This window comes from Giraffa tippelskirchi, chromosome 3, assembly GCF_054371585.1.
Source record: "Giraffa tippelskirchi isolate mGirTip1 chromosome 3, T2T-mGirTip1v1.2.pri, whole genome shotgun sequence".
NCBI classification, from domain to species: Eukaryota; Metazoa; Chordata; class Mammalia; order Artiodactyla; family Giraffidae; genus Giraffa; species Giraffa tippelskirchi.
Window position 1 is genome coordinate 153,673,186 of NC_137277.1, and position 23,773 is coordinate 153,696,958.

Here is a 23,773-nt window from a genome sequence, read left to right on the forward strand (position 1 = left end):
CTAACTTATGCCATCAGTTCAATTTGTTCTAACTTCTGGGGCTTCAACAAAGAAACACAGCTGGCAAATTTAAAATGTGACTAGCTCCTAATTCTCTGGCTCTCTAGCACTTCTATGTTTTCAACCAGTGTTCTGATTCTAGGCTTTTATTCTGTTAATATATTTTAATGATATACCTGGTTATGTTGTATCTGTCAAGGATATTATTTTGGCGACATTTCAAAAGATTGGTTTTTAATCAGCCTTCTGGTAAAACTGCACTACTAAATAAGAAAAGCAGATTTTTAATGATGAATCACCTTTGGGTCTCACTACTGATTTTTAATAGTATAAATTAATGAATGGTTCCAATCTTCATTCAATATTCATGTCACAAGTGTTCATTCAACTACTGTGTTCACAGCAAGATGTAAGGCTTTCTGTGTTACAGGATGACGTAGTAACAGATCCCTGTGACGTACATACAGAATAAACAATTACAAGCTAAAATTTACATGAATTTACAAGCAAAGTGATACCAAATAATATAACAGTAAGGTATGTTGACAAGTTCTTAAGGGATCAGTGGACAATGAATTCTGTACTCTATGTTATGGAGGTGTTAATCAAGGAAAGCTTACTGGAAAACTAAGCTTGATTCTATTTTGCTTATTGATTAAATAATAGCTCTTGCTGAGTAGCTTCCCACCACTTTATATCTAAAACCAATACTACCACCTTCTCAAGTCTAGAAATTTCTCTTATCCTTATTTGTCTCTTTTCTGAATTCTATGTTTCAAAGATTTTTCGTTTCCTTTTTCCATATCATTGCTAAAAATTATCATTTACTTATTTCCAGTATTAAAACCCCCAGTCTCAGCCCCAATCAATTCACTTCTGAATTATATTACCCCCCAAAACCTCCCTTTAACCTTCCCTTCCCTTTTTAAACCATCACCTACCAAGAACAGTGTCTGGTACCCATCAGGTACATAATGTCTATCAACCAAAGATAAATCAACTATATACTATTATTTTTAATCATTCTATTCCACTCCACTGTACAGAAGCTACCTGCTGACCTTAATCTGGACTACACTGAAGCTAGATATCACCACTAATACATGTCTTCTAGAACATAATGCTCCTTTAGCTTTGTTCAAAGAGTAGAACCAGACCTTTGAGACACAAATATGTTCCAGGGAGAAGTCAGCTGAATCATGGGTTAGAAGAGGTCCCTTAGACAGGTCCTCACACACAGAAACTATTTCACGGTCACCAGTGTCTATGGATAGGGCTTTTGGATGTCATATCCTCTTACATAGTTTTTAGCTCAAAGGTTCCAAAGTCACTAAAAAATTGTGACTGTTACTAATAGGAGGCTCAGATCTCTTCATATTCAGAGTTCTGAGGAACTAAGATATTCTAAATGCATTTACACACTCTTCAGGGAGGATAAAAATTAACCTACCCAGTATGCCCTAGTTTGAATCCCAAAACACATGGATCATACTAATCTAAGGATGGAGATACTTCTCATCACTTAAATATGGGAAAATCTGGATCACTAAGAGAGGCTATCTCTTACAATCCTAACACAAGGCATTCTATTCCATCTGAGAGCTATAGAAGCATGAGAACCCATCAAAATATGCTGCATAGCCCTCTGAAATCATTATGGAATATTGTTGTCTTGAAAAATCTACTTCTTGTAATATCTGCTGGTGATGAAGCTTAGATAGAAAAGAAGATTTTGTCAATCAGAAACTCATCAGGAGTGCTGGAGAATAAAATGTTAAAGATGAGGAGTATTTACTTCATTGTTAGATTATTTCCAAGCAAAAGAGATAGTTTATCTCTCATATTTTTAAAAAATAATTACAAGAAGTCCCTTAAGAAACACCTATGATGTTTAATTGGAATTTTTGGTTTCAGTATTTATTCAGATTTCAATATATATACACACAGAGATATATATAGTAACAAAGGTATGTTTGTGTGTATGTGTATACATGTATGTATTTCCTGGCTCTATCAATCAGAAGAATCCACAAGAAAAAACACCCCAATAGTAGTGAGCACACTTGGCATCAAGATCTTGGTTTCTAAATATCATTATCCAATAAAGAGAACCCTGGAGGGAAACGTTGATTGAAAGGCCTGAGGCAAAGAAAAGAAAGATGAGTCTGGAATATCTTGTTGTACCATAAGGTAAAGAAGTGCTCATAAAGTGATAGGTGTATGTCAAAAAGAAATATGAGCCAACTTGAAGGAGTTCTCAAAGCCCAAATCTAGGGAATTTGAGCAATAAAAATGAATAATAACAGATTCTAACCCATGGAATAAAATTAATATTCATGAATCCACAGTGATATAAAAAATGGTTGAATAAAAAAATGGAGGAGACAGATCAGCTCCTCCTTATAGTGAAATGACAATAAACACAGAAGCATTGATGGAAATAGAAGATCGCTACTAGTCAGATAACAAAGAAATAATGACTTCCAGCAAGAATCACCAATGGATGTTAAAATCAATAGATGAAGGTATAACGAGAAACAAGATATTTGTCTGTCTAGTCTCAAAGTATCCCCTCCCAATAAGACATTAATTAATTACAAAGATGAAACATAATAATTTTATAGCAGAGAAACCTGGCATGCACCATCTTAACCATATGATGAAATTTAGCAGCATACTGATATCATATTCCACTGGTATGATACGCTGAAAAGGGCACAACATTACTCTATGCCTCTCTTGCCAAAAGTTCAATAACCTCAATCTAATCATGAAAAAACATCAGACCAATACAAACTGAGGGCCATTCTACAAAATAACTGGCCAGTATTCTTTAAAACTACCAAGGTCATGAGGAACAAAGGAAGATTGAAAAGCTGTCACAGACTGAAGGAAACTAAGACGATAAGACAACTAAATGGGATAGATCCCTGTCTGGATCCTGGATGAGAAAAAGAACAGGGGTGGGAAAAACAGTGTAATTCAAAGAAAGAGAAAGTGTATAGATTTAGTTCATGGTATTTTATCAATGTTAATTTCTTATTCTGATATCTGTACTATGGTTATGTAATATTAAGGTAAGCTAGGAATATGTATACAGGAACTCTATGTACAATTTTTGCAACTTCTGTAAATGTAAATAATTTCAAATGAGAGAGAAAAAAGAAATACCAACTGGCAAACCAGGAGTGTCTCCAGATTGCAAATTTTGATATAGAGTTTGAATGTCTATTTTTCTATCAGAACCAGAGATTTGCATGCATGCATGCGGGCTAAGTCGCTTCAGTAGTGTTCAACTCTTTGAAACCCTGTGGACCATAGTTCATTAGGGTCCTCTGTCCATGGGACTCTCCAAGCAAGAATACTGGAGTGGGTTGCCATGCCCTCCTCCAGGGGACTTGTACTACAGTTATGTAATATCAAAGTAAATTGGGAATATGTATATAGGAATTCTATGTATAATTTTTTCAACTTCTGTTAAGTCTAAATAATTTCAAAAGAGAAAGAAAGAAAAAAGAAATACCCATCAGCAAACTAGGAGCATCTCCAGATTGTCAATTTTGATATAGAGTTCGAATATTTGTTTTTCTACCAGAAACAGAGATTTACTCTATCCCAAAGACACTCCAGCCAGCAAACTCCAAACTGGAGTCAGCAGATGTCAATTTAATGACATAAATCATGGCTGTCTGGTACCTCACCTTGGAGAAATGAGGCTTTGCTCAGCCTGAGCTAACAGTACAGCTTAAGGCTTGAGACACTGTATCAGCCTCCACCATCTCAAAAATCTACTACCATCAGCAGTGAGAAGGAAAGGTACCCAAGTGCAAAGTGACTTTCTTATTATTTATGAGTCACAAATGGGTTTTGTGAAGGCTCTCTAATATCTTGATTTCAAAATGCATGGCTTCTTTGAGTTTTCTAACAAATACCACCTGAATTTGTTTTGAACTGATCACTCTGAAATATTTTACCACGCTCTCTCCATTCTCTTCACAGCCTTCCTGTTGAAACACGCTTATTAAAAACCATCATCCAAGACCCACTGTTATTAGTGTTATTTGCTCAGTTGTGTCTGACTCTTTGTGGCCCCAAAGACTGTAGCTGGCCAGGCTCCTCTGTCCATGGAATTCTCCAGGCAAGAATACTGGATCAGACCTGGGTCACCTGCATTGCAGGTGGATTCTTTACCATCTGAGCCACCAAGGAAGCCCCAATCCAAGACCTAATCTCTAAAAAAGAAAAAAAATTCAAATCTATTACTGCCATATCTGCAACTTCTATGACAGGATCCAAAGGCAGAAGTTGATAGAAAACAAGATAATCCAAGTCTTGCAGCACAAATTCAGTTCACCAAAATCTCCCTGCTGTAGTTACTTTCATAAGATCAAGAGGTAGTTACTTTCATAGGCCCAAGAAGTATGCAAGAAACTTGTCATATGTGGGCATGATGATGCCAAGGTTACCAAACAGCTCTTTTTCAATCAGTCCTTATCTCACCATAATTTACATGAAACTTGCCAGGGAAGACTACAAACATCTCCTGGCACTTCTGCCATCTCTCCTAAAGGATTTCCCTCACCTATTTTTCCTCTCCTTAACTTTCCCTCATGCCCATATACTTAACACAATCTTTTTTATTTTCTCCCCTACTAATTATCCTTTCATTCAAAGTTCAACATAAAGTCTATCTCTTTAAGGAATGTGGTCTAGGAAATACAGTTAAGAAAATATGCTTGCTGTCAAGTGCTGAAAAACATTCCTCTTCAATCCTGGACAATTAAACAGTATCTCCAAAATGAATCTAAGGGGCCACAAATTGGTGACATGTCTGGTTTATTAAGATTTATGATCTCATTAAAAGCAATAATCATATTGTTTAAATCACTTAAGCCTCAAACAATAAAAATAATCTTTTAGAGCTAAATTCTACTTTTGCTATCTCAGATGGGAGCTATATCTAAGTATTTGAAGTGGTGTAGAGTTGTTAAGAACTTTCTAAAAATTAAGCTGACCTCACAACCCCCATCTATCACCACCACTGTAAATATTTCTGTGTCTTTTAATTAGAACATAAGACAAAGTCAGTGGTCCAATATTCTTGGCATCGCTCAATAGCTGTGTCATTAGGAACAGTTATTTGTAGTCTTTGGATCCACATATACTTGAGTTAGTGAGTAAAAAAGAAATAAAAGAAATTGCATTTTGCTAATGATTTCTTTCTGGAAACATACAGTCATCAAAGTAAAATGCTACCTACTACTACCTATGTTTATAATCAATCATCAGTCATCTGTGTTATCATTAGCTATCTGCCCTTCATTCCAAGTATCCCACCTACTTCATTCACCTAAAAAATGTAAGAGTTAAAAATACAAACAGATAAAACAATCTGGGGAAAGAATACAGATGCAAAATTATGGGGAGACACAGCATTCTCCTTTGCGGAAACCTGCAAAGTCATGCTTCTTCTGAGATCAGACCTTGACCTGCTGATGTTGATGGTTATGATGATGACAATGCTTCTAGAAAGAAAGGGGTGAACTTTGGTTCCCAGAAATAATGCTCACCCAGGTAAGCACACGCAGGTGAACTGCAGTTGGCTGCCTGTGGGAGTCCCTCCCTGTGATATTTATTATGTGTGGTTTTGTCACGTGCTATTAACCATGGTGCCACAGTCCCCAAAGAGTCTAAAGTATAGAAACAGGGAGAAGAACTGCTTACCTTTCTCCTGGGAACATCCCAAAGCTTAATTACTTTTCTGTGATTTGAAATCGTCACACACATCCCAGAATGGAAATTCAAAGTGACACAAAACAAGCTACTTGTAGTTGGGTAACCGGGCCTTCTTCTGTAAAGCAATGTTCTAAAACAGTCATTCTTTCTAACATATTATTAACTATGCTCCCACTTTACACTTTTTAGCAAAATCTTTATTCTTCTAACTCCTGCAGCCAACTTGAAAACTCTATAGGATTGCAAAGTTGATATTTATGGGAACTTTGTGACTTCTTTTTTCCCTTCAAAGGATGATATGGTGTAATGGTTCTGTCATATTTCTAGTCTTTTAAAATTAGGTCAGAGTTTAGAAAAGGAAGTGGAAAGCACAGCCAGAGAGTTCTGGTACCATTTTTCTCAGGAACTAGAGGAGGGAAAGGAAGCACCATGATTGATAAGCTCAGTAAGCATATGGGAGAATCTTACATAACAAGCACGTCAACTCTTTGCCCATCTTCCTGGGTTTCAACATTTCAAAGCAGGTTTGAGGAGGAGAAGGTAACACTGAACCTAACTCACAGCAGGCAGGATGCGTGAACCAGTGACAAGAATTATCCTTTTAAGATCTAGAAAGTGATTTCTCTGATGATTTTAAACCAACATCCACTTTTTCTTGACTTCCATTGTGGGAAAACATTAGGGTGGAAGGTTAGGAGAGAATACATTCTATCTAGATATTGTGGGTAAGCAAGTATATGGTGTAAGTGAAAATCTCTTACCGCGTTTTTCAGTTATTAGGTTAAAAGAAAAAAGAACCCACATCCATAGCACATCCCAGAGGTACAACAGAATTACACATCACTACCAGAACTGCTGAAGTCCACAAAATAACCACAGTACTGAAATCACTGTAACATTGCATTCCTTTCCACTGTTTCTCACATTAACTGGTTGCTGGAGCTGAAACCAAATTAAATATTTCCCTCTAGTAATCTGTAAATTCTGAGAGACAGTACTATGTAAATTAATTGAATTCTAAACATACATGAAAGTTGGGAAATTTCTACCAAAACCTCTTCAGTGTTTCTCCTCCCCAAACTATTTTCAACATACAAAAAAAGTATTTGTTGTATATTTTTCCATGGAGAGGCTGGGGAGAAAGGAGACCAGATTAAAGGCTTGGGGAGAGGGTGATGTCTTTGAAATAAAAAGCTTCAAATACCCGTTTCATCTCCCAAGGATGTCTTAGTTGTGGTACATTAAAAAAAAAACACACACACATAAATCCAAATTAAGTGTTAAGGGGAGTTTTAAAGTCACATAACCTAGGCAGAGTTGGGATCCAGGTCTTACCACACCTCCTGCAACTCAGAATAGCACTTTCTTCCTTCACAGTGTCTGTAATCCTTAAAATTAAGTGTCCACTAGGGATAAGGAGACCCATGCATAAGAGGTCTTCCCATCTTGGCTCAGGGTTGTTTTTCCACATGTTACTTTTCAGAACACACCAACTAGAAGTCTATCACTCTGGCTTCTATCCACAATTACTGCAACTACCCTCCATCGGTCCTTTAGGAGAGTCACTTGCTATTACTTGGCCACTGAACTAAAATTAAATTCAACTTACGAGTGGTAGAGAGACACCACTGCTCATCACAGCTAGATCACTGAAGATGCTTGGGTCCGCTATCGACATGCTTCCCAATGAAGCCTCAATTTAGCTTGACACACACTAGGGGAAATCCCATTTGTTAGTTTATAGCTTGAAAAGAAGTTTCATTAGATGTCTCTGCTTCAGTCATCACACTTTCATGGATAAAATAAAATTCATCCCTTAATAATAGTCAATTAAAATCATCCTCCATTAGAGCAAAGACCTAGCTCTGGGCTGAGAGTGTGGATTAAGAAAGACAAAACTGCAGAAGAGATACCCCTAAAGGAAAAGCCCATCCCCATGTAGGGGAGTGCCAACAGTCCTTGCTTTAAGTCCTGTCCCAGCGACTCACAAGAGCCCACGGACCTGGGAGAAGGCATGCCCTCCAAGGAGTGATGCTTCCTGGAAACAACAGTGATCCTGACAGTTGCTCAGCTTCACCATTAATTTTCCATAAAGAGCAGTTTTTGCAACGAGCGCTTGTGTCAGGAGGGGCCTGATGCTTCAAAAACCTGTAATTATTCTTGGCTCCCCACCCCCCACAGTCTCTGCACCTGTGTCAGTTCAAGGCACCAGCTGGCCATGTCTTGCCTCCTGCCTCTTAAAGGGGTGGGTTGGGGCTGAGGGGCGGGGTGGGCAGGGGAGCCTTCATTGAAAACCCAGACTCACATTACTTGTCTCTTCTTCCAAAATGCAAAAACAAAACAAAAATGTTTCAACTCACCAATCTCATCCCTTCCCCCAACGGGTCTTGCCAAGGGAAACAAATAAACATTAATTGGCTAGAGAGCCTTCATTCAAACCAAAATTGCTGAAAAACACAGTAACAGAGAAAGGTCTGACAAGGGGTTATTAATGCTGTTTCACAATGCGCTCTTACTCCCCCACTCGCTCCCTTGAACTCTGCACACACATGCACACACCCTCCCCAAACTCCCCGGGCCCCTCTGCACTGAGTGGCCAAGATGGGAACATGCCGAACCCATGACATCATCTCCCCTTCCTCTCCCAAATCACTTGCACAGGCTGACTCAGGCTACTGGGATTTTTTTTTTTTTTCTTTAAAGCAAACTCATTTTATGGACTCCCTTCTGGACAATTGTTATATGCTTCTCAGTCGGGTAAATTAAATATATCCTTTACCTCCCATAAAAATTACATATACATATATTATTGCTTCTTTTTACCCTGAAGCACAGTTGTCCATGTGTACAATGTACACACATACACATACCCAAAGCTTGAATTTCCCAAGAATAACAGGTTCAATTCTCATCAGGGCCCTCAGTGGCAGATGCAACTTAGTGACTGGTGATCACAGAGGATATTTTCAAAACTAAGAGAGTTTTCAAGAACTTCCACTGTGGAATGTTAAAGGTGGAGGTACTAAGGAATGTTTGTTCTGCTCCTCAGACTGCAAAAGCGACAACCAAAAACATAATGAAAACCAAGCCCTGAGCTGCTTTTCCTGACAGAGAAGGTTGTACATTTACTTAATTTGAGGTACTTGGAATCCACTTCTCAAAATATTTCAGGTGGCAGCGAGGGTATGCCACTGGGCTGCTCAGCCCAGTTAAAGAAACTGGCCCTGTCTACTCTGAAAGACAGAAGAGAAGGGGTTAAGAGTTGGCCCTGGAGATAGACTGCCTAGGTCCAATATCAGGCTGCACTATTTACTAGCTCAGCTCACTATTGGGCAAGTTACTCAACCCCTCTGCCTCAGTTTCCTCATCTGTAAAATGAGATAACAGAAAAACCTACAACACAGAAGTGCGTGAGAGTTCCATCACTCTCAAGTGCTGAGTGCCTAGAACAGGGCCTGAAACACACGCTCTCTGGATGCTGCAGCCAGTATAATGTGTTCTTTCTATTACATGTCTAAGAACATTGAGGACATGGAAAGGGAAAATAAAAACAGCAAATAATTATCAAGGTAAAGCAATGCTTTTGAGTAGAAAAGATTAAGTGATTACCTCATGGGGCTGTGTTTTCTCACCTGCCAGGTGAATGGATGGGGGGGTCTTAGGAACACACTCATCTGGAGGTTCCAGGATGCCATGAAATAGTGGTGAAAGGGTAAAAGTGGTGAAAGGTGGGAACGGCTCATTGAGAACAGGTTCAAAGGAACAGACATGTGGCTCTGCTGCCCAAGTGGCTGGTGAAAGGAAGGAGGCTGAGAACCAGAAAAAAGGTGGTCTTTGGCCTCTTCACAGGGGACTCATGAAGCTTATGACACTCATTAACCCATGTTTCCAGATACTGTGAAACTAATCCTCTGGTTCACCATGGGTATCGGCCTCACTAGCATTTAATGTTCACTAGAATGTGGACTCCTCAAAGACACCTGGACTTGTTTTTGTCTCATGGTCAGTGAGGCAATGAATAAATGAATGAAGCAACTCTCAAACAATTCCACCAAAATGTCAACATATTTAAGCACAATTCTGGTCAGGCAGGGGTCCAAGAGTATGATAAAAGCCCAAAATTCTTCCTCCTTCACCAAAAGAACATCAGAAACAATATGCATGTATATATAATCAACAACAGTCCTTGTAGGATTCCACAGTATTTTAATAATTAAAGGTGATATTGTCTCTTCAACGTTTTTCATTAAAAAAGTTTTAAATGCTTACTGTCTGGGATACACCCAGCATTCCTAAATGAGAGGCACATTTAGATTCCTAAAAGGCCATAGGGCAGTCCTGTGTAGGAAATAAAAGTCATTTCCTCATCTCAGAGCATGTTCCTCTTCCTTTGGCCACTTCATCTTTTCTCCTCTGGCCTCTGGAAACCACCAGGAAGAGACACCAGAAAAACACAAGTGGACAAGGTGCTATGTTCAATTCTCATTTTTTGTTGGTAAAAAAGCCTGGTCTGGGAATCAGGTTCAATGTCTCCCTTTCTGATGCTGCCTCTCCCCTTCCCACTAAACTACTAACCCTGAGCAGAAAGTTCATTTCCTTCTCTGCAAAATGAGTGAACCATCCTTGCAAAGACTCCTTCCAGCTCAAATTCTTGCTGACAATCCTTCAGTGGCCTGCCATCACACTTACTTACTTGCCATGGCCAATCAGATCCTACGTGAACTTGTCTTGCCTTCCTCACCTCTTACCCTTCTCCCATGCACACAAACACACCAAGCTCAGAGCCACAGTGCCTGCTATTACCTGCTCTCTTTTAACCTATGATGTTCTGGTTTAATTGCCACCTATTCAGAGTCCTTTGATCTGCCTAAATAACTTAAACATCCTATTCATTCTCTATCAGACTACCTTGTTTTATTTGCTTTTCAGTTACTTGCCAAGCCCTGGAAAGATCCAAATTATTTGTTTTCATGTTTACTGTCTATCTTCCCTACTATTAAGGAAGTTTCAGCAGAGTAGGGACCATCAGCTTATGTGCCAGAGAATCTCCACACTCAGCACAGGGCCTGGAAAAGCCATCTACACATACTAGTTTAATGGGTAAAGGAATCAATGAAGCCATTAGTCAATGCCGAATTCCATGGAGAATGATAGCTGGTCTCTCTAGCCAAGAAATCTATTCTAAAAAGTCTACCTTATTAGGTCAAAGGGCTTCATCAACATTTCTCCTCCATTCACACAGTAGCACTGAGAAAGCATGTGCTGATGATTCATTCTCATTGGACTGAGCAGAATGGAGTCTCTGCTCAAGACAAAGGGATCAGTCTTGGGTTCTCACACTTGCCCATTTCAAACAGATGCAAGGAGGGCATTTCTTCTCGGAAGTCAGTGTTGCATCATGTGTTCAGAGTGTCACTCAGACGAACAAACCCACCTTCTCCTGGCTTCCACATCAGGTGCTTGTTAACTGGTGCCCTGAGGGAACAGACTAAGGGTAGAGGCTCACGCATCTTACATCATTTATTCCCATTTCTACACCCAAAAGGGCCTCCCTGGGAAAGGTAACTCTGGCCACTGGTCTCTGCAGCCCTTGAGGGTCACATCCATTCGGTCCCCAACGTGGGTCTCCCCATATTCACTGGTCTTTCCATGAAAGAGTGCATTCCAATTTCACAGATAGCAAGGATCCTGCTTTTTGTCATCTTAAATAGCCTCACACTCCACTTACATAGGTGAGGTCCTGGGAAATTCCTGTTTTGGCCCCTTCTGGTGACTTTCCCATAAATTCCTAAACACAAAACATTTCGTTCCTCTCCATTCCCTTTAAGAATTTTACATAAAAAGATATCTCTACTGAGAAACGCTCTTTATTTCAGAATCATTATCTCAGAGATACAGAGCCCTCAAACACTGAACCTGGAAGTAAGCCAAAATCCAATTAAGAGGATATGGCGTTTGAACTAGGCAAGAGCTAAGGGTGAAGTATTGAATATAAGCTGTACAGGGTCCCTGTGTATGTGAGCGTGTGCACGTGTCACTGACAATGAAATGTAGATTCTTTTTCATGTCTTTCAGATGCTTTTCCCTAAACTCATCGTTGTTTCCGGAGTCCCAGAGCCATTCCCTTTCTTGTTTATTGTGTTAGGCAATAGGAAGCTTTCAGTGATGGCTGGGAACAGATGAGGGAGAAAGGAAGAGACGGTTTTCCATCATGTAAAGAAAAGAAAAACTGTGCCTGGCCCATTTCTGAACCACAATCCAATGTTGCAGATTTAAAATTAACAAGTCAACCCAACTTGACAGGGAAGAATCAAGTGTTGAGACCCTGAAGTTTGGTTTCCAGCAGCTCTGGCATCTCATTTAACCCCAGGTGGCTTGCCTGGTACGGCATGACATGCACTTTCAGGCGCACCGTGCTTCTCATTGAAGAAGAGACATAATTTGAATCATCACTGCCATCCCCTCTCCTCTTTGTTCCTGTCTGAACCAATTTCCATATAGTTTCAAAGAAATCATCAGCCCATGCAAAGGGGAAGTCCCAATGGAACAAGAACTACATTAGCAGCATAAGGGGGGAAATCTAATCTCCAATCCAGTTGCTTTGTTGTTTCAACCTCCAAGGAAGGTTGCTACATATGCACAACATAAATTAAGTTTTAAAACGCCACCGTGATTTAAAATTAATAAAAACTCTCATGGGGAAAAGGTGGTTTTTGGTACAAACCTCCTTACACAATTGAAGGTCAACTCCACCAGAGCTTGTGGGTGGTCTCGGTCTTTGAGATCTCAATCATATCAGCCAACAAAATATTTCAAAATGGCATATATTCACTGACATCAATGCACATACTTTTTAATAGTTTATGGTGGATGAAATCTCAGTGTAAGATGGTATCCACATTAAAAATTCTTAAACTACCTTGTTGACAGACCTCACTGAGATGTATTTTAATGCTTTAAATTAAAGATTCCATTTTGGCATGACAGGATATGCCAATGAGATTTCCTAGTGCCCTGCTTACTGGGATAAAACTCATGGCAAGACACCAGTGTGACTACATCATTAATTAACCTGAACCACATACCGGAACATTGCTGCTAATAAAACTCCCCTATAAAGAAAACATGTTTTCTCAACTGAGAATCCTGGAATGTGGGCCCCAGCGGAGCCACAGCCTTAATTAAGGAGATATTCTGATGTTGTGTCTATATTTGTAATTGTCATAAAATTTGGTCATATTTGGCTTGCTCTTCAACAAATTGAGTTCTTTAATGTGCTTTTTGGAAAAAGAAAATAAAAATGACATCCACACCACCAGGATTTGCAAACAACTATATGAATGAAAGGATTACTTTTGCTGAGGCAGGGATGTATTATCTATGTTGTTTTTGAAAACACACTCTGAGCTCTGAACCCACGATTCACTGAATCAGAGATCCATAAAAACTCCATTTTCTCTAGAAAACAGGCTGACATAATCAGGAACAAATCATAAATACAGCAGCCAGGTGAAACTGGGACTTTTCCAATCCAATCCATATGAAATGACATATAACTTTTTTATAGAGAACTGTTTTGTGCAAAGCTTCTGACAATGGTTGTCAATGTTTTCATGTAACCTTAAAGTCCTCCTATGAGTCTAACTAGACAACAAGGATTAAAATTCCTTTCCTAGTAACGGGGAAGCCTTTCTGGTAAAGAAAACTGGGTTTTCCATACTTCTATAGCCGTACTACCAACAAAACCAGAAACAGAACCAAAGAATTCTTGGGCTTTTCCCTTAGGCTCTTTTTCTGGTCCAACTCTTAACCCTCTATCATGATCTCAAAACATAGAAAGTTCAACAAACCATCTGCAGTAAGCTTGAAGGAACAGGATTCCTGACAAACGTTTAGGATCTTCCCAAATTGTAAGCACAATACCCAAATTTCATTCCACAAGCTTTTCAACTATTTGTGTAATTTCTGTGTAAATTCTCCTGGTGAGAAGGAGGCAAGAGGGCTTAATTTTGACAACACCCTTTATTAGGAAATTTCTGAGTTTTCTCTGGCTGTTCCAAACCTTGGTAGGATTGTTAAAAGTAATTAGAATTTTAGTCATTCCAATCTGTCAACATCAAGTGTCATCAATGAGATAGAAAGAAATGGAATCAGTATCATTAAGATCTGAACTAAGAAAATTTATAATTATGGTTTACTAAGAACCTAATTTTATTTTTTTATTGGATTAATGACAAATATATGGAAACTATAAGTGATACACTTTTTAAAAAGGGGTAGTTGAACCTGCCATGCAACATTTAAAAAAAATTTTTCCTAGTTTTAATAAACATAAAAATGCATATTTGACTAAATCAGATTCAACATCCCTCTCAACCAGTGCCCTTCAGAATACTCAATCTTAAGCTATGTTCAACACCAGTACTATCAATCACTCATTTCTTTTGTTTAAGATTCAAATAAAAAATGCAGCTTGAAAAAGGACACAGAAGGAATAGAAGCAGCAAGAAGAGGAGGAAAAATAGCAGCATGCAAAACAGATGAACAGCAAGCATTTCACTCCTGTGTAAAAATCCTGGATGCCAATACCTCTTCTCAGGTGACACACCTCTAACCAAGGAGATCCATCGAACTTTGGGCAGCAAATCAACTCAAGGGTAAAACAGACACTTGGCCCTGCTCCCTACATGGAAACTAAACCTTAATTTTAAAGTGGTTTTGTCTATAATCATTTGGTAGTCAGCTAAGAAGAAAGATGGCTGGAACATTATTGTGATTCAGAAAGGGGTGGTTGTGGAAGACCACCTTCATTAAGAAATCAAGTAATTAAGCATCTTATTGGGATGGGGTACCTAATCAATCTTAGATATCAAAACCTTTCCACTTTGGGACTTTTTACAGATATCAAAGGCAATGTGGTGTCACAGAGAGAACACAGACCGAAGTCAGGAGGACTTTAACCAGCTCCTCCCATGTAATTAGCTTTGTGGCCTTCTTCAAGTTACCTCCTATTTGGTCCTTGGTTTCTCATGACCAAATCTTGCTTGTCTAAAGGAAGCAAAGCATGTGGAAGATGAAATTTTACTGTTCTGATCCCTCCGCTTATAGGAGTCTTCAGGTATCTCCATTTCAGATTGTGGACCACAGTTTCTGCCCAATCTCCCAGGTGAGAGCCCAGGAAACAAGGCCACATAGTTGTCCTTGAGGTGCTGGGGTAGACAGGTGTTGTTTTTAAGGATCCCCAGGTGACTCAGTGGTAAAGAATCCACCTGCCAATGCAGGAGCCATAGGAGAACCAGGTTTGATCTCTGGGTCAGGAAGATTCCCTAGAGGAGGAAAATGGCTACCTACTCCAGTATTTTTGCCTGGGAAATCCCATGGACAGAGGAGCCTGATGGGCTACAATTCATATGATCACAGAGAGTTGGACATGACTGAACAACTGAGCGTGTGCACACGCGCGCGTGCACACACATACACACACACACATACATACTTCAAGTAGGTATCAATGCCCTTCCTGATAAATCTAGGTCAGAATTCACACACTCAAACACCTACAGGGGCCAGGATTTAGTGGAAAGACTATGACAACAGAGATGAGTGGGAACTGCAGTAAACCTTCCACCAAGTTTTCCTATGAAATTGCTTACTTGAGGAGAGACCCATCTGAAGGAAATCACAAAGGAGCAGCACTTTCATTCATCTTCTGCTCAACTACCCTTGCCCAGCACCACACAGCTGGAATCCCTGCTCTCGAGATCTTGACACAAGAAAGGGAAATGTGCAGAGATGTCACCATGAAATGTCAAGCAGGAGAGGGCACGCGTGGACAAATCTACAGAAGCCTGGAGGCCAGGCACCAAGTTTTAAACCTACCTCGGGCTCAGCACAGTGCTCGGTATCATCAGTAGTTGCTCAGTAAATTCTTCTTAAATGAATTAAAAAAAAAAAATCTTGATTAGGAGCCACTATTACTTATCATTCTGTGCTCTTCTCAGAAGTGACTAGATCAAACTGGTAGCTTTGTCGAGTAGGATAAAACCAGGGAGAAAGAACTTTGCCGGGATATGCAGGTTATACCCATTTGAACTCTGTTAGCCTTTCAGGGGCAGGTACTGTGTCTTGTCCTTCTTTTAAATTAATTGAACAATTATTTACTGAGTCTCTGCTTTACATCAGACACTTTGCTAGAGATTTCGGGGAGTCCTAGGGCTCAATATCTGCCTACAAGATGCCCACGGTATAGCAGGGACAGAGGGATAGAAATATGTTCAACTCTAAGAGAGTATGTGTGTGACTGATAATTAGGACAAACAACGTATGATAGCACCGCAGCAAAAGAACCAACTCACTTTCCTGGAGAGGTTGGTAAGGCCATGTGAAAAAGTCACACTTGAGCTGGACCTTGAAAAATGAGTAGGCTTCTGTTAAGTGGAGAAAGGGAGTAATGACATTCTAGAAAGAGCACACGGACACATGAAAGCTCCACTGTGTGCCTAGAAAAGGATGAGCAGACTAGTGGTTCTGATACACGGGGGTAGCTATAAAGGGGCAGCAACAGCATCCCCAGAGCCTAGAAAATGCAGTTTTTGGCTGAAAATGATGTTGTTTGTTTGTTCTGGGCTCAGTTTTACCAGTGCAATTTACCAAACAGCAATGGCTGTTTCTCTAGAGCATTGGGGATAATTCAGGGAACGATGAAGAGCTCAAAAAATATTAGTGAGGCCCAATGGTCATATTAATGTTACCAAGTAATACTTCTGAACCCAATGTTTTACAAAGTCATCTGAGGCATTTTCCATTTCAGATTTATACTCCTAGTTTAAGACACACATATAATAAGCCTTCAAATGAGAATGCAAGAAGAGATAAATATTATTAAAAAGAAATCTTAGCTTAAAAAATGCTATTATATCAAGCAGAAAATGAAATTCAGCCCTGAGTTTCCTGGTAGCCAACACAAAATGATCAACAATAAGTTAAGAACTTCTCATCATCAAGAAAAAGAAACATCAGTTCCTCAGATATCAGTTGATCTGTGTATGCCAGGTTTAAAGCAAGAGCTGGAAGAAGACACAATATGGAATAAAAGAGAAAGAACAAGAGGAAAAAAGGAGATGATTAAAAAGCATATCTCCCTATTTTTTAAAGGGGAAAAAAAAGTGGAATTTCCTCATTAAAACCATCAAATGTTTTGTTGGTGAGGGGACCAAAGGTTCAGGGCCTGGATGTGTTTTTCTCCTTTGTAGCCCCTTTCTGTTGATGTTTTTCTGGCTTTCTAAGCAAAAAGGAAACCTCACCCATTCCTGTAGACATGCATTTATGACCACATTCTCCTGGCCAATAACACTAAGCGGCTCCTTTTGGCACCTCTCAAGGGTGGAGCGTCAAGCAATTGGGCCTGGTTATGAAGCTGCTGTTGCTACCGCTCAGGTTGAATGCTGGCAAGTTCGGGGAGGGCTCCAGGGCAGAGCTAACTCATTAAGGACAAAATGTGCAGGCACATTTGACCTTTGAAAATCCAGCCCTGGTTAGAAGCTTCCACATTCAAAACAACAGCTCCAGGCTGGAAAGAGAGTTGGAGAAAGCGTACTATGAGCGCTGGACCCATCCCCGCCCCCACATTCCCCTGTGACTGAGAGGCTCACAAAATCAATAGAGCAGCATTATTAACTCTGCAATATCATAAGAGAAGGCTCTGCTCTCTGCCTTAGTGGAGAGTGAAGACAGCAGAAAGGCAGGCTGGCTCCAAGGGAAAGGATGCTTCATTAAAGTCTGAACTCTCAGGAGGCAAATTCATCTAAGCTCTACAGTTGAACCCAGTATTGATACAGCACCTCCTCCACTCCCATAAAAATCGTGCCCTTGGTCAAGGAGAAGTCACAGAGGGAGACAAGTTAGGTCTGAATGACAAGGAGTTATTGTTTGGTTTAGACTTCCAAAAAGTCATGCCAGGGGGCTAACCCAAGGCAAAAGTTTCAAAAACATCATAGAAATGTTTAGTCACAAGCTTTATAGCATCCCACTGTTGCTAATTTTTCACCTTGTTTTCCTGGGTCACCAACAAGTAACAAAATGAACATTTTCAAATGTCAGCAGAAGAGAACAGAGAGCCTCTGTTATACCTGCGTGGAAATGAAACCTAGCCCTATCCTTGTGTCCCTTCTGATTTGCTTAGGACTCCCAACCAGCTGGGTCACGGCTTCCCTCACATAGGTCACATGACCCAATTCAACTGTCTCTATCACCAAGTCAGTGTCACCAACACATTTCATGCACGCCTGAGGAATAGGGTTCATTTCATCCTTCCCTTCATGTAAGGCTGTACCTTGGTCTCTACAGTATCCTGCCACTATCCCTCAGGAATGCCTGTAACTGTCACTACAAGGCTGAAAGGTGGCTCAGACGGTAAAGAATCTGCCTGCCATGTGGGAGACCTGGGTTTGATCCCTGGGTTGGGACGATCCCTTGGAGGAGGACATGGCAAACCACTCCAGAATTCTTGCCTGGAGAATCCCCATGGACAGAGGAGCCTGGCGCAAAGAGTCGGACTTGACTGAGCGACTAAGCACACAGCACAAAGGTGAGCAAAGTAAGTTTTCAGATACATCTTTATCCCCAAAGCCTTCCTGCAATCATACAGATTAAGCAAAAGTCTTCTCTGTAAAGTCATTTTGTCTTCAGCATCTCTGATTCTGGCATTTGATTCTAGACAGAAGGTTAAATATCCCTTGTTGCAAACCATACATACATCAATTCAATCCATGTGCTGTTAAAGAAGCATCACTCTTTCCAGAAAGGTTTTATTCCTTTAGCTAGAATCAAACAAATACGACCTGATATGTTTATCAGTATTATTCACATCACTCAACAGGACACAATGGCAACTCACCAATCAGTCCTGAGGCAGAATTTAAGGAACAGAATGCTTATCACATCTGTATTTTTTAAAACTGCCACTACTGATGACCATAAATTACCTACTGCTTTTACGTATACAGATTTTACAAGGAAGTGCTGCACAGTAACTACCATTAAAGCTTTAACTGACATGCTTAGTCAGAATCACCTGCCTGCCATGATTTGCTATGTGACATGAAAAGACAATTAGCTTTTCCTTTTCTTTACTTCCCTCACATTTTCCTATGAAAGGAATAAAATAAATCTATTGGAAAAGAAGATGAGGTTTAAAAAAAAACCTTCAAACGATAATACACTTACTCAAACACTGACAATACATACAGTATATGGAGTGTGACAGCTTTTTCGTTTAGCAAGCTCCAGCTACATACATAGAAGAGAATTTACACACTCAACAGGAGACTCTTGATAAATGAAATACACCCAATAAATGAAATAAAGATCATAAGTATACTAAACCCAAAATGTTCCATTTTAGATTTCTTTTTTGAGTGTCAACTATACACTTCCAGGAAAAAGTTATGAGAATAACATTTTGGGGAGTATATAAAAAAGCTATGAGATGAGCAGGAAAATTCCTTAACTATTTCAGATGTGACTGGGAAAGTCACTGAAGAAATATTCTCTCCTGACACCCTGTTCTTTTCCTTATATGCCAATCACAATGCATATGTCCATATCTATTTAGCTTATGGGTCCACCTCTAGACTAGCAAGGACAGTATCTTTTTGGGTCATTAATACATTCTCAGCACCCAGTACAATGCTTGGCATATCAAAAGCCTTCAAGAAAGGAAGAGAGGAAGAAAGAGAAGGAGAGAGGGATGAATTAAATTAATCAATTAAAGAAAAAGAACCAAGAGAGAGATGTCACCAGGATAGCAACATAGGTCGTTCCTGGCTTCACAAGAAGAGCAACTATCAACTATTCATGAGATAATAGTTGTTATCTGAGAAATCAGATAGAAACTGAGTAAATCACAAAGAAAGAGAACCAAATAAAAATAACAGAAGAAAAATGAAGCATAACTACAAAACTGAGCATTCCCTACTTCCTTCTCAAGCATCCCAATGGTTAATTACGGAGGAGTATGACTGTTCCGATTCCTTCACCCCTTGTTGGTGGATGACAGACTCGAATCGGCAAGAGCCAGCTGACTTCAGGGACTAGGAGTGAGTTCTACTCTGATGTGAAGTGGCCAAGAAGAGGCAAGTGGACAGGTGGACAGGTAAGGGACAAAGCAGTCTCCACACCAGCATTTTTGGAGACACGGGATTCTTCTGTTCTCATCTCTCTACCTCCACCACTCTTCCTTGAGGCTACCTGCCTGCAGTCCTCAAATTCTTTCCATTTTAACTTGCAGGCTGAGGTTGGGGGAATTCAGGACAGACTAGAACTGAATGCACCCTGGGTCACTACCTTTCCCTAGCTGCTCCCAGTCCCTTTCTGGCCAGTGTTCCTCAAGCAGCAAGGCCTAGGATCACGGTCCCTTGAGCCCCTTCCCCCGAGTCAGACCAAGATAAAACCATCATTGCTGCTTCCTGTCTTCCTTCTATGCCGGAGCCTGTCCCCGTGCTGTACTGGACTCCTCCCTTCCTTCACTGGAATTCCTCAGAGGCACGGGGCTCCCTCTTTCAAGTAAGTATCTCCCAGGATGTCCTCCAAGTAAAGCTTCCAAACTTCTTTTTATCACCTTCCCTCACTCCTGCCCAAGAAAGATACTGTAAGAGAAAAGATTAAAGAAAAGAAAAAAGAAAAAAACACTATAGCCCGTGCTCCTCTCTCGTCATCCTAACCCCTTCCTGGAAAGCTTTGCCCCCTGCTGTGGGGGAAGCCCTGAGGGGCCAGGTAGGTGGTGTGGTGCTGGTGACCTGCTGCTCAGTTGGACACACATTTCCTTCCCCTGGATGAGCAGCCTACAAGCCATGGGGTGGGGGTGGGGAGAGGATACCACAATAGCTACTGGGATGCCAGAATGAGATGGCACTTCCCAACTGGGTCTCAATCCAGTTTCATCCACTTGAAACCTGATATTTAACCTCTAATCTGTCTGGTTCCTGTATCTATTTTCTCAAATGGGTTGGGGAGGGGAGAAGTAGAGTTAATTTATTGGCCCCACTAAAAGAAGAGCAATCATGGTATAATTATAGACAATTGTCAGCAGTTCAAATTATTGATTCTCTCAAGAGGCTGGGTATTCTTTTAAATGAACATAAGACTGAAAGAAAAAAAAATCACAAAGAAAATGCAAGTGGCCCATCACTTCATCACAGGATTGCTCTTAAAAAAACTGAAAGTAATGATCACACGTGAAGGTCAAAAATACTTAAACAGAACAGAAAAGGTTTAAGAAATAAAATCTCCCTTTCTAATTCCCAGCACCCTCTCCTCCTTCTCCCTCAAACTGTCAATAAGTATATCCTTTTATTTGAATGTGTATATATATATATAGATAGATAGATAGATAGATAGATAGACAATTTTATTTCTTTTTCTCATTTACACAAAAGCTAATTGGCTTTTTAATAGCTGAGAGGCCCCATCTACAAACAAGCTGGGGAGGTATGACCTGGATTCCTTCTCAATTCCCCCCTGCCTTCTGCCCACAGCCTCTTTTGCCCCATAAGAACATCATCCCTGTATTCCAAGGTATCCCTACTTACCACACCCACCCCACTCCCTCAGAGCAAGTCCCTCAAAAAGAACTAAGTCATCTGATGTCTATGGAGTAAGATGCCCTCACTGTGGGGAACATAGGGCTCTGTATTATTCCTGCAACTTACTGTGAGTCTATAATTATTTCAAAATAAAAAGCGTTTTTAAAATGAAGTAAGTTAGCACTTGACAGGGAAAACCACAGTGGAAGAACCTGAAAGAACAAGGACAGTAACAGATGATGACAAATTTCTCTAATACAATGTGCCAACGTCAGCCCAGGCCTCTGTTGCTTCTTTCCACCGTGTTCACTGGCCAGGGTTGTAGCATCGGCCAGTTCTTGCAATGTCTTAGGACAGGTTTGATTTTCTTTAAAAAACAAAACATTGTTTTCCAATAAAACTGTTCGTTGCAAACTTGAAAATGTTACCACTAGATCTGAAGCAACTTATGTTTTTTTTTTCTTAATAGCTGAGCAAGTTTCTATCCTCTTTTAAAAAATCAAAACTAAACTTTAAATGTACATAAATATTTAAGTTTGCAGAGAAAGGTATGGCTCTCCAGATGGGGAGTCCATCCAATTCATGATCTCAAGCATTTTATGGCCATACTTCCCTGCAAATCATATTGATGGCAAAAATCCAGCTGCATACTCAAGTGTTTTGTCACATTCCTGACCCCAGAATTAAATTTCTCCTGTGGGAGGTTGAGCCAAAAGTATGTCTTGACAAATCCCTACAGAAGTAGATTCCTGTCCCTCTCCATCTCCACTTCCGCTTAAAAGTCTGAAGAAGGGCAAACTGGAAGCTGTGAGTTTTAAGGAGCCCCTTAACTCTACCAAGGGTGAGAGGAGGGCCACGTCTGCCATCCAACCCTGATGAGAGAGAGTAAGAAAAGCCTGTGCCAAGCCACCACATGGGCTGCTCCTGCAAACCTTTGCTTCAAATGGATGTCTTTGAATAAGGACAGAGCTACTCAATCCCATAAAACACGGATGGGCTAAAACCCTAGTGGCCCTCTCTTAGACAAGAATCCAGATACTCCCTCATTTCCACCAGTGCTCCAGATGAGGCAGTATGAGAGAGGGCCTTTGGACCCTTCTGAAGCAGCATGGAGATCTGAGCATCCTGAGTTGAAGAGTTCATGGAGCTTGACTAACACGATCAGTGTGTTCCTCATGTCAGAGAGATCAACCTCTCTTCTTATCTACAGTTATCTCCGACCAGGGCTGTCTAGGGCAGGATAAAAGTCCATGTCCCTGAGACCACGAATGCTGCTCTGTCACTCCAATCCCTGTGCAGCATAAGCTAGGCTTTTCTGGAAGTCAGCTGAAAGGTCCTGGTAAGTCCAGGACTTCCTAACCAGGCCAAGTCCCCATCTTATCATCAAACCACATGTGACAGACATTGTCAGTGAGTCATTTTAGCCACACAGACTTCTACTTTCAGGAGCAAACTGTCCCCAGGGTTCTCCTTTCTACACAAAACCCAAACATCTCTGCGCATCAACACACACACACACAATTCTTTCATGAGTGTGATAAAATATTTTAAGTTTTAAAAATTTATCTGAAAAGAATCAATTAAGCCAAATATATTATCTTAATCTAGAGGCTTTAACATACTATAAACTATTTACTAAATTTACTTTTTCAAAATTTATTTAAAAGCTAACACACACACAAAGAAATTAGAAATTATGTCCCCACTTTTAGAAAACCAGTAGGAAGATTTTTCAAAGTGCTGCAAGTAAGGGACAAGTAAGAGCCCCACTTGAACAAGTAAGAAGCTACTATATCCGTGCTCAGAACACTGAATAGAAATCATAAGGAAGAAGAAAGTCAACAGAGAGTGCTAGTTTAAGTCTGAAACTAAAGCCTCCGCTACCACAGAGTAGAAAACAATAACTTTATGTAGCATATGACAGTTTACAAAGCACTTTCACAGCCATATATCATTTGATTGTAATAATCCTATTATTATAAACCCCACACTGCAGATGGGAAAATGCAGTTTAGCGATTTGCCCTGGTTTATATTCACAAAGTCAGGACTAAATTCCAGTTTTCTGACTCCAAGTCCCTTGAATTCTCTACCACATCAGTATTCTTCATACTTCATTTCATCCCACTTTCATACATTTTTACCAAATCAGCATTCCATCTGTATAATCATTTCCCTATTATTTACATTTATAACTGCCTCATGAAGGCATTGCATCTCATAACAATCTATAATAGAAAAGAGTCTGAAAAAGTATATGTGTATATATATATCTGAACCGCTTTACTGTATACCTGAAACTAACACCACATTGTAAACCAACTATACTACAGTAAAAATTTAAGGCTGCATAAATGATCATCAATAAAAAATAATCATAAAATTAAAACCAATATAACCAAAATGATAATATTAACTTTTAGCTGGATGTTTGACTGTCAAAAACTCTGGGTTTGG

The 23,773-nt window shown here is 40.0% G+C and overlaps 1 protein-coding gene across 6 annotated transcripts in view; it reads right to left on the bottom strand.

The window, feature by feature from the left end:
- Positions 1 to 23,773, bottom strand: part of KLF7 (KLF transcription factor 7) — a 98,720-nt gene that overhangs the window by 58,900 nt on the left and 16,047 nt on the right. The window contains exon 1 of one of the 6 annotated variants that reach the window (XM_081577964.1): positions 8,324 to 8,347. The exons of 4 other annotated variants lie outside the window; for them this stretch is intronic. In XM_081577964.1, coding sequence (XP_081434090.1) covers positions 8,324 to 8,347 — 24 coding nt within the window. Of the gene's footprint in view, positions 1 to 8,096; positions 8,277 to 8,323; positions 8,348 to 23,773 lie in introns of those variants that run through there. One more of the 6 variants, XM_081577963.1, reaches the window with a different exon arrangement.